The sequence below is a fragment of the Palaemon carinicauda genome, chromosome 9, assembly GCF_036898095.1.
Source record: "Palaemon carinicauda isolate YSFRI2023 chromosome 9, ASM3689809v2, whole genome shotgun sequence".
Lineage (NCBI taxonomy): Eukaryota > Metazoa > Arthropoda > Malacostraca > Decapoda > Palaemonidae > Palaemon > Palaemon carinicauda.
The window spans coordinates 124,595,686-124,608,185 of NC_090733.1; the positions used below are offsets into that span (position 1 = coordinate 124,595,686).

General features: G+C 36.2%; 1 protein-coding gene across 1 annotated transcript in view; it reads right to left on the bottom strand.

The window, feature by feature from the left end:
* LOC137646619 (serine/threonine-protein kinase pakD-like) overlaps positions 1-12,500 on the bottom strand; it is a 524,775-nt gene that overhangs the window by 62,493 nt on the left and 449,782 nt on the right. The window contains exon 4 of the mRNA XM_068379726.1: positions 5,949-6,173. Coding sequence (XP_068235827.1) covers positions 5,949-6,173 — 225 coding nt within the window. The remainder of the gene's footprint in view (positions 1-5,948; positions 6,174-12,500) is intronic.

Consider the following 12,500-nt stretch of genomic DNA (forward strand, 5'->3'; position numbering starts at 1 on the left):
ATATATATATATATATATATATATATATACAATTAAATGGAAGGACAAATCTCGATGAGGTAATAAAAGGCAAATAAACGATTAGTGAAAAGTGTATGACAATGAATAATACCTGCATAAGTAATCACCTGGAACAACTTCTGTCCATAAAGGAAAGATAGAGGTAGAGAGGAGTTCGGCAATTTCAAATGTGAGTAGCGGTGGAGGAGAAGAGCTATATTTATTATAATGTTATTATTGCTCTTAAATTATTTTAAATGTTCATTATTTATACTTTAGTTTATTTATTTATTTCCTTTATTATAATGTTATTACTGTTCTTTAAATTATTTCAAATGTCCATTACTTCTCTTGTAGTTTATTTATTTCCTTATTTCCTTTCCTCACCGGGCTATTTTCCCTGTTGGAGTCCTTGGGCTTATAGCATCCTGGTTTTCCATCTAGGGTTGTAGCTTGGCAAATAATAATAATAATAATAATAATAATAATAATAATAATAATAATAATAAAATTTAATTTATTTCCTTATTTCCTTTCCTCAATGAGCTATTTTCCCTGTTGGAGCTCCTGGGCTTGTAGCATCCTGCTTTTCAAAGATGGGTTGTAGCTTGGCAAATGATAATAATAATGATAATAATAATAATAAAAGTTAATTTATTTCCTTATTTCCTTTCCTCACTGGGCTATTTTCCCTATTGGAGCTCCTGAGCTTATAGCATCCTGCTTTTCAAAGAAGGGTTGTAGCTTGGCGAATAATAATAATAATAATAATAATAAAATTTAATTTATTTCCTTATTTCCTTTCCTCACTGAGCTATTTTCCCTGTTGAAGCTCTTGGGCTTATGGCATCCTGCTTTTCAAAAATGGGTTGTAGCTTGGCAAATAATCATAATAATAATAATAAAAATAATAACAATAATAATAATAAAAGTTAATTTATTTCCTTATTTCTTTTCCTCACTGGGCTATTTTCCCCATTGGAGCTCCTGAGCTTTTAGCATCCTGCTTTTCAAACAAGGGTTGTAGCTTGGCAAATAATAATAATAATAATAATAATAATAATAATAATAATAATAATAATAATAATAATAATTCTGGGAATTATTAACAGCGAAAATCGAAAGACTAAACTAACTGCCTAATATTAACCAATTAAGCGATATCAGTTGTCGACACCAGTTAATAACACGGCAGTAATGGCAATAATCATCTAAGCGGAATTAATCAGTTACATAATTATCATTCGAGCTAATATTAATTATACGGATGATAAATCACAGTATCCCAAAATAATGAATAATGCGGTGGATATTTCCACCTTTTTTCCCCCACGGAAAAACAATTTCTCTAAAGAGTTGGTGAAATGTTTCTGATATTTCTCTAGAGAGTTGGTGAAATGTTTCTGAAATTTCTCTAAAGAGTTGGTGAAAAGTTTCTGAAATTTCTCTGAAGAGTTGGTGAAATGTTTCTAAAATTGCTCTAGAGAGTTGGTGAAATGTTTCTGAAATTGCTCTAGAGAGTTGGTGAAATGTTTCTGGAATTTCTCGAAAGAGTTGGTGAAAAGTTTGTGAAATTTCTCTAAAGAGTTGGTGAAATGTTTCTGAAATTGCTCTAGAGAGTTGGTGAAATGTTTCTGAAATTTCTCTAAAGAGTTGGTGAAATGTTTCTGAAATTTCTCTAAAGAGTTGGTGAAATGTTTCTGAAATTTCTCTAGAAAGTTGGTGAAATGTTTCTGAAATTGCTCTAGAGAGTTGGTGAAATGTTTCTGAAATTTCTCTAAAGTGTTGGTGAAAAGTTTCTGAAAATTCTCTAAAGAGTTGGTGAAAAGTTTCTGAAATATCTCTAACGAGTTGGTGAAAAGTTTCTGAAATTTCTCTAAAGAGTTGGTGAAAAGTTTCTGAAATATCTCTAAAGAGTTGATGAAAAGTTTCTGAAATTTCTCTAACGAGTTGGTGAAACGTTTCCGAAATATCTCTAAAGAGTTGGTGAAAAGTTTCTGAAATTTCTCTAAAGAGTTGGTGAAAAGTTTCTGAAATTTCTCTAAAGAGTTGGTGAAAAGTTTCTGAAATTTCTCTAAAGAGTTGGTGAAAAGTTTCTGAAATTTCTCTAAAGAGTTGGTGAAAAGTTTCTGGAATTTCTCTAACGAGTTGGTGAAAAGTTTCTGAAATTTCTCTAAAGAGTTGGTGAAAAGTTTCTGAAATTTCTCTAACGAGTTGGTGAAAAGTTTCTGAAATTTCTCTAAAGAGTTGGTGAAACGTTTCCGAAATATCTCTAAAGAGTTGGTGAAAAGTTTCTGAAATTTCTCTAATGAGTTGGTGAAACGTTTCCGAAATATCTCTAAAGAGTTGGTGAAAAGTTTCGGAAATTTCTCTAATGAGTTGGTGAAAAGTTTCTGAAATATCTCTAAAGAGTTGGTGAAAAGTTTCTGAAATTTCTCTAAAGAGTTGGTGAAAAGTTTCTGAAATTTCTCTAATGAGTTGGTGAAAAGTTTCTGAAATTTCTCTTAAGATTTGGTGAAAAGTTTCTGAAATTTCTCTTAAGAGTTGGTGAAAAGTTTCTGAAATTTCTCTAAAAAGTTGGTAAAAAGTTTCTGAAATATCTCTAAAGAGTTGGTGAAAAGTTTCTGAAATTTCTCTTAAAGAGTTGGTGAAAAGTTTCTGAAAGAGTTGGTGAAAAGTTTCTGAAAGAGTTGGTGAAAAGTTTCTGAAAGAGTTGGTGAAAAGTTTCTGAAAGAGTTGGTGAAAAGTTTCTGAAATTTCTCTAAAGAGTTGGTGAAAAGTTTCTGAAATTTCTCTAATGAGTTGGTGAAAAGTTTCTGAAATTTCTCTAAAGAGTTGGTGAAAAGTATCTGAAATTTCTCTAACGAGTTGGTGAAAAGTTTCTGAAATTTCTCTAAAGAGTTGGTGAAACGTTTCCGAAATATCTCTAAAGAGTTGGTGAAAAGTTTCTGAAATTTCTCTAAAGAGTTGGTGAAAAGTTTCTGGAATTTCTCTAACGAGTTGGTGAAAAGTTTCTGAAATTTCTCTAAAGAGTTGGTGAAAAGTTTCTGAAATTTCTCTAACGAGTTGGTGAAAAGTTTCTGAAATTTCTCTAATGAGTTGGTGAAACGTTTCCGAAATATCTCTAAAGATTTGGTGAAAAGTTTCTGAAATTTCTCTTAAGAGTTGGTGAAAAGTTTCTGAAATTTCTCTTAAGAGTTGGTAAAAAGTTTCTGAAATTTCACTAAAGAGTTGGTGAAAAGTTCTTGAAATCTCTATAAAGAGTTGGTGAAACATTTCTAAAATATCTCTAAATAGTTGGTGAAAAGTTTCTGAAATTTCTCTAACGAGTTGGTGAAAAGTTTCTGAAATTTCTCTAAAGAGTTGGTGAAACGTTTCCGAAATATCTCTAAAGAGTTGGTGAAAAGTTTTTGAAATTTCTCTAAAGAGTTGGTGAAAAGTTTGTGAAAATTCTCTAAAGAGTTGGTGGAAAGTTTCTGAAATTTCTATAAAGAGATGGTGAAACGTTTCAGAAATATCTCAAAAGAGTTGGTGAAAAGTTTCCGAAATTTCTCTAAAGAGTTGGTGAAAAGTTTCTGAAAGAGTTGGTGAAAAGTTTCTGAAATTTCTATAAAGTTGATGAAATGTTTCTGAAATTTCTCTAAAGAGTTGGTGAAAAGTTTCTGAAATTTCTCTAGAGTTGGTGAAAAGTTTCTGAAATTTCTCTAAAAAGTTGGTAAAAAGTTTCTGAAATATCTCTAAAGAGTTGGTGAAAAGTGTCTGAAATTTCTCTTAAAGAGTTGGTGAAAAGTTTCTGAAAGAGTTGGTGAAAAGTGTTTCTGAAAGAGTTGGTGAAAAGTTTCTGAAAGAGTTGGTGAAAAGTTTCTGAAAGAGTTGGTGAAAAGTTTTTGAAATTTCTCTAAAGAGTTGGTGAAAAGTTTCTGAAATTTCTCTAAAGTATTGGTGAAAAGTTTCTGAAATTTCTCTAAAGAGTTGGTGAAAAGTTTCTGAAATTTCTCCAAAGAGTTGGTGAAAAGTTTCTGAAATTTCTCTAAAGAGTTGGTGAAAAGTTTCTGAAATTTCTCTAAAGAGTTGGTGAAATGTTTCTGAAATTTCTCTAAAGAGTAAAGCATTAAAAGTGGGTGCAAAGTTTATGGCCTGGCTAAGTACCTTTGACTTAAAATCTTGTCTTTTATCAATCAAAGGTTTAAAAGGCCGGTCATGAATGGCGGAGGTAAGGGGCAGTGACATTGCCCTATCAAGCAAGACAATGCCCTAAAGTCTGATCATATATATATAGGATCAACGCCCGAGCCCCCTCTCTATCCAAAGTAAGACCAGGGAGGGCCAGTGAATGGCTGCTGATGATTTAGCAGGTAGACCTACAGGCTCCCCAAACCTCAGCTCACTAGGATGGTGAGGTTGCAGCCGCTAAAGGAACTAACGAGTTTGAGCGAGACTCGATCCCCAGTCTGGCAATCACCCGTTAGCTTAGGATGGATAATAACATTGGTTAATTCGTTTACACTATCTTATCTGTAAGAAAAATCCACTTACACAAACACTTCGAATTATGATGAATTTAATACAATTCATTACAATCGCAAAATAGTTATTAGAAATGAGAGAGAGAGAGAGAGAGAGAGAGAGAGAGAGAGAGAGAGAGAGAGAGAGAGAGAGAGAGAGAGAGAGAGTGAGTTCCTCATCACAATTTTATACAAGATGACTATACGTGTTTCGTTGATATTTCTAGAGTACTTAAGAATGCAATTTTAATTTCAGTTCGTTTTAATATACCCGTTTGGTATAATTTTCCCAGATTTGAAAAACAGCGAAAGTTTTTTTTTAATCACAAAGGTAAGATCAATGAAGATTTTCTAATAACTGTCGCTATACTAACTGATGATAATGATCCACATTATTACGAAGGTATGAGCTACTAAGGTCAAAGGTCATGTATCACGAAAGACCAAGTGGAGGTCAGGTCAAATCTTTATGGGGCACAGAAAAATAGTTCAGTCAAAACTTAATTATCTCAGAGTCTTCATCTTCTACTAATAAAGTCGGACAAATGAAGACAGAAGAATCACTTTGGCTCCAGAGGTGAATAGAAAAATAGCTCAGTCAAACTTAATTATCTCAGAGTCTTCATCTTCTACTAATAAAGTCGGACAAATGAAGACAGAAGAATCACTTTGGCTCCAGAGGTGAATAGAAAAATAGCTCAAACTTAATTATCTCAGATTCTTTATTTTCTATTGATAAAGTCGGACAAATGAAGACGGAAGAATCTCTTTATCTCCAGAGGTGAACGGAAAAATATCTCGGTCAAAACCTAATTATCCCTGAGTCTTATCTTCTCCTGATAAAATCGAAAAAACTGAAGACGGAAGAATCACTTTGACTCCAGAGATGAACAGAAAAATAGCTCGGTCAAAACTTGATTATCTCAGTGACTTCATCTTCTATTGATAAAATCGGACAAATGAAGACGGAAGAATCTCTTTATCTCCAGAGGTGAACGGAAAAATATCTCGGTCAAAACCTAATTATCCCTGAGTCTTATCTTCTAGTGATAAAATTGCAAAAACTGAAGACGGAAGAATCACTTTGACTCCAGAGATGAACAGAAAAATAGCTCGGTCAAAACTTGATTATCTCAGTGACTTCATCTTCTATTGATAAAATCGGACAAATGAAGACGGAAGAATCTCTTTATCTCCAGAGGTGAATAGAAAAATAGCTCAGTCAAACTTAATTATCTCAGATTCTTTATCTTCTATTGATAAAATCGGACAAATGAAGACGGAAGAATCTCTTTATCTCCAGAGGTGAACGGAAAAATATCTCGGTCAAAACCAAATTATCCCTGAGTCTTATCTTCTCCTGATAAAATCGCTAAAACTGAAGACGGAAGAATCACTTTGACTCCAGAGATGAACAGAAAAATAGCTCGGTCAAAAACTTACCTGAACTGACGGGTGATTGTATTTCTTCATGTTCAGGAATTGGAGATGGAGCATAATGACTCGCCAGTCCTAGAGTCAGACGGCCAATGGACGATGGCAATGTTGTCACGTGACTGGTCATGTGGTTTGGATTCTGGGTGCTGATTGGAGGACTCTTCCTCGGAAACACTCCGTTGGAGGCTGAGAACGGAGACTGTGCGGGGTGCCCGCTGTGCTCGTTAAACCCTGAAGAGCAAAACCATGTATCAGTCAATATTATTTCATAATTTCAGGATGATATACTGAAATACTTCATTTTCATCTCAGGCTCTTCTTATTATGGAATGACTATCAAGCAATTACAATAAAGAAAAATGACCATAATGTTTCCAGAACAAGACTAAAAATATTTTCAAAATTCCTAAAAAAGGTATATTATCGTAACCACATGAAAGAACTGCACTGTTATTTAAGAGCTGGCTGACATGTGCATGAAACTCAATGTGTCAATTGCAACCAAAGCAAGACTTCAAACCTCCTCAAATCCTTGTTTACTACTCTTACTTTATCTTAATCCACATTTCACTATAGGCAAAATCTGCTGACTCTGATAACCCCATGAAAGAAATGCACTGTTATTTAAGAGCTGGCTGACATGTGCATGAAACTCAATGTGTCAATTGCAACCAAAGCAAGACTTCAAACCTCCTCAAATCCTTGTTTACTACTCTTACTTTATCTTAATCCACATTTCACTATAGGCAAAATCTGCTGACTCTGATAACCCCATGAAAGAAATGCACTGTTATTTAAGAGCTGGCTGACATGTGCATGGAACTCAGTGTGTCAACTGCAACCAGAGCAAGACTTCAAACCTCCTCAAAACCTTGTTTACTGCTCTTTCTTTATCTTAACCCACATTTCACAAGAGGCAAAATCTGCTGACTCTGATAACCCCATGAAAGAACTACACTGTTATTTAAGAGCTGGCTGACATGTGCATGAAACTCAGTGTGTCAACTGCAACCAGAGCAAGACTTCAAACCTCCTCAAAACCTTGTTTACTGCTCTTTCTTTATCTTAACCCACATTTCACAAGAGGCAAAATCTGCTGACTCTGATAACCCCATGAAAGAACTACACTGTTATTTAAGAGCTGGCTGACATGTGCACGAAACTCAATGTGTCAATTGCAACCAAAGCAAGACTACAAACCTCCTCAAAACCTTGTTTACTGCTCTTTCTTTATCTTAACCCACATGTCACAAGAGGCAAAATCTGCTGACTCTGATAACCCCATGAAAGAACTGCACTGTTATTCAAGAGCTGGCTGACATGTGCATGAAACCCAATGTGTCAATTGCAACCAAAGCAAGACTTCAAACCTCCTCAAAACCTTGTTTACTGCTCTTTCTTTATCTTAACCCACATTTCACAAGAGGCAAAATCTGCTGACTCTGATAACCCCATGAAAGAACTGCACTGTTATTCAAGAGCTGGCTGACATGTGCATGAAACTCAATGTGTCAATTGCAACCAAAGCAAGACTTCAAACCTCCTCAAAACCTTGTTTACTGCTCTTTCTTTATCTTAACCCACATTTCACAAGAGGCAAAATCTGCTGACTCTGATAACCCCATGAAAGAACTGCACTGTTATTCAAGAGCTGGCTGACATGTGCATGAAACTCAATGTGTCAATTGCAACCAAAGCAAGGCTTTTAACCTCCTCAAAACCTTGTTTACTATTCTTTCTTTATCTTAATCCACATTTCACAAGAGGCAAAATCTACTGACTCTGATAACCCCATGAAAGAACTGCACTGTTATTTAAGAGCTGGCTGACATGTGCATGAAACTCAATGTGTCAATTGCAACCAAAGCAAGGCTTTTAACCTCCTCAAAACCTTGTTTACTATTCTTTCTTTATCTTAATCCACATTTCACAAGAGGCAAAATCTGCTGACTCTGATAACCCCATGAAAGAACTGCACTGTTATTTAAGAGCTGGCTGAGATGTCCATGAAACTCAATGTGTCAATTGCAACCAAAGCAAGACTTCAAACCTCCTCAAAACCTTGTTTACTACTCTTTCTTTATCTTAATCCACATTTCACAAGAGGCAAAATCTGCTGACTCTGATAACCCCATGAAAGAACTGCACTGTTATTTAAGAGCTGGCTGAGATGTCCATGAAACTCAATGTGTCAATTGCAACCAAAGCAAGACTTCAAACCTCCTCAAATCCTTGTTTACTATTCTTTCTTTATCTTAATCCACATTTCACAAGAGGCAAAATCTGCTGACTCTGATAACCCCATGAAAGAACTGCACTGTTATTTAAGAGCTGGCTGAGATGTCCATGAAACTCAATGTGTCAATTGCAACCAAAGCAAGACTTCAAACCTCCTCAAAACCTTGTTTACTATTCTTTCTTTATCTTAATCCACATTTCACAAGAGGCAAAATCTGCTGACTCTGATAACCCCATGAAAGAACTGCACTGTTATTTAAGAGCTGGCTGAGATGTCCATGAAACTCAATGTGTCAATTGCAACCAAAGCAAGACTTCAAACCTCCTCAAAACCTTGTTTACTATTCTTTCTTTATCTTAATCCACATTTCACAAGAGGCAAAATCTGCTGACTCTGATAACCCCATGAAAGAACTGCACTGTTATTTAAGAGCTGGCTGAGATGTCCATGAAACTCAATGTGTCAATTGCAACCAAAGCAAGACTTCAAACCTCCTCAAAACCTTGTTTACTACTCTTTCTTTATCTTAATCCACATTTCACAAGAGGCAAAATCTGCTGACTCTGATAACCCCATGAAAGAACTGCACTGTTATTTAAGAGCTGGCTGAGATGTCCATGAAACTCAATGTGTCAATTGCAACCAAAGCAAGACTTCAAACCTCCTCAAATCCTTGTTTACTATTCTTTCTTTATCTTAATCCACATTTCACAAGAGGCAAAATCTGCTGACTCTGATAACCCCATGAAAGAACTGCACTGTTATTTAAGAGCTGGCTGAGATGTCCATGAAACTCAATGTGTCAATTGCAACCAAAGCAAGACTTCAAACCTCCTCAAAACCTTGTTTACTACTCTTTCTTTATCTTAATCCACATTTCACAAGAGGCAAAATCTGCTGACTCTGATAACCCCATGAAAGAACTGCACTGTTATTTAAGAGCTGGCTGACATGTGCATGAAACTCAATGTGTCAATTGCAACCAAAGCAAGGCTTTCAACCTCCTCAAAACCTTGTTTACTACTCTTTCTTTATCTTAATCCACATTTCACAAGAGGCAAAATCTGCTGACTCTGATAACCCCATGAAAGAACTGCACAGTTATTTAAGAGCTGGCTGACATGTGCATGAAACTCAATGTGTCAATTGCAACCAAAGCAAGGCTTTTAACCTCCTCAAAACCTTGTTTACTATTCTTTCTTTATCTTAATCCACATTTCACAAGAGGCAAAATCTGCTGACTCTAATAACCCCATGAAAGAACTGCACTGTTATTTAAGAGCTGGCTGACATGTGCATGAAACTCAATGTGTCAATTGCAACCAAAGCAAGGCTTTTAACCTCCTCAAAACCTTGTTTACTATTCTTTCTTTATCTTAATCCACATTTCACAAGAGGCAAAATCTGCTGACTCTGATAACCCCATGAAAGAACTGCACTGTTATTTAAGAGCTGGCTGATATGTGCATGAAACTCAATGTGTCAATTGCAACCAAAGCAAGGCTTTTAACGTCCTCAAAACCTTGTTTACTATTCTTTCTTTATCTTAATCCACATTTCACAAGAGGCAAAATCTGCTGACTCTGATAACCCCATGAAAGAACTGCACTGTTATTTAAGAGCTGGCTGACATGTGCATGAAACTCAATGTGTCAATTGCAACCAAAGCAAGGCTTTTAACCTCCTCAAAACCTTGTTTACTATTCTTTCTTTATCTTAATCCACATTTCACAAGAGGCAAAATCTGCTGACTCTAATAACCCCATGAAAGAACTGCACTGTTATTTAAGAGCTGGCTGACATGTGCATGAAACTCAATGTGTCAATTGCAACCAAAGCAAGGCTTTTAACCTCCTCAAAACCTTGTTTACTATTCTTTCTTTATCTTAATCCACATTTCACAAGAGGCAAAATCTGCTGACTCTGATAACCCCATGAAAGAACTGCACTGTTATTTAAGAGCTGGCTGATATGTGCATGAAACTCAATGTGTCAATTGCAACCAAAGCAAGGCTTTTAACCTCCTCAAAACCTTGTTTACTATTCTTTCTTTATCTTAATCCACATTTCACAAGAGGCAAAATCTGCTGACTCTAATAACCCCATGAAAGAACTGCACTGTTATTTAAGAGCTGGCTGACATGTGCATGAAACTCAATGTGTCAATTGCAACCAAAGCAAGGCTTTTAACCTCCTCAAAACCTTGTTTACTATTCTTTCTTTATCTTAATCCACATTTCACAAGAGGCAAAATCTGCTGACTCTGATAACCCCATGAAAGAACTGCACTGTTATTTAAGAGCTGGCTGATATGTGCATGAAACTCAATGTGTCAATTGCAACCAAAGCAAGGCTTTTAACGTCCTCAAAACCTTGTTTACTATTCTTTCTTTATCTTAATCCACATTTCACAAGAGGCAAAATCTGCTGACTCTAATAACCCCATGAAAGAACTGCACTGTTATTTAAGAGCTGGCTGACATGTGCATGAAACTCAATGTGTCAATTGCAACCAAAGCAAGACTTCAAACCTCCTCAAATCCTTGTTTACTACTCTTTCTTTATCTTAACCCACATTTCACAAGAGGCAAAATCTGCTGACTACGATAACCCCATGAAAGAACTGCACTGTTATTTAAGAGCTGGCTGACATGTGCATGAAACTCAATGTGTCAATTGCAACCAAAGCAAGACTTCAAACCTCCTCAAATCCTTGTTTACTGCTCTTTCTTTATCTTAACCCACATTTCACAAGAGGCAAAATCTGCTGACTCTGATAACCCCATGAAAGAACTGCACTGTTATTTAAGAGCTGGCTGACATGTGCATGAAACTCAATGTGTCAATTGCAACCAAAGCAAGACTACAAACCTCCTCAAAACCTTGTTTACTGCTCTTTCTTTATCTTAACCCACATTTCACAAGAGGCAAAATCTGCTGACTCTGATAACCCCATGAAAGAACTGCACTGTTATTCAAGAGCTGGCTGACATGTGCATGAAACCCAATGTGTCAATTGCAACCAAAGCAAGACTTCAAACCTCCTCAAATCCTTGTTTACTGCTCTTTCTTTATCTTAACCCACATTTCACAAGAGGCAAAATCTGCTGACTCTGATAACCCCATGAAAGAACTGCACTGTTATTCAAGAGCTGGCTGACATGTGCATGAAACCCAATGTGTCAATTGCAACCAAAGCAAGACTTCAAACCTCCTCAAATCCTTGTTTACTGCTCTTTCTTTATCTTAATCCACATTTCACAAGAGGCAAAATCTGCTGACTCTAATAACCCCATGAAAGAACTGCACTGTTATTTAAGAGCTGGCTGACATGTGCATGAAACTCAATGTGTCAATTGCAACCAAAGCAAGACTTCAAACCTCCTCAAATCCTTGTTTACTGCTCTTTCTTTATCTTAACCCACATTTCACAAGAGGCAAAATCTGCTGACTCTGATAACCCCATGAAAGAACTGCACTGTTATTCAAGAGCTGGCTGACATGTGCATGAAACTCAATGTGTCAATTGCAACCAAAGCAAGACTTCAAACCTCCTCAAATCCTTGTTTACTGCTCTTTCTTTATCTTAACCCACATTTCACAAGAGGCAAAATCTGCTGACTCTGATAACCCCATGAAAGAACTGCACTGTTATTTAAGAGCTGGCTGACATGTGCATGAAACTCAATGTGTCAATTGCAACCAAAGCAAGACTACAAACCTTCTCAAAACCTTGTTTACTGCTCTTTCTTTATCTTAACCCACATGTCACAAGAGGCAAAATCTGCTGACTCTGATAACCCCATGAAAGAACTGCACTGTTATTCAAGAGCTGGCTGACATGTGCATGAAACCCAATGTGTCAATTGCAACCAAAGCAAGACTTCAAACCTCCTCAAAACCTTGTTTACTGCTCTTTCTTTATCTTAACCCACATTTCACAAGAGGCAAAATCTGCTGACTCTGATAACCCCATGAAAGAACTGCACTGTTATTTAAGAGCTGGCTGACATGTGCATGAAACTCAATATGTCAATTGCAATCAAAGCAAGGCTTTTAACCTCCTCAAAACCTTGTTTACTATTCTTTCTTTATCTTAACCCACATTTCACAAGAGGCAAAATCTGCTGACTCTGATAACCCCATGAAAGAACTGCACTGTTATTCAAGAGTTGGCTGACATGTGCATGAAACCCAATGTGTCAATTGCAACCAAAGCAAGACTTCAAACCTCCTCAAATCCTTGTTTACTGCTCTTTCTTTATCTTAACCCACATTTCACAAGAGGCAAAATCTGCTGACTCTGATAACCCCATGAA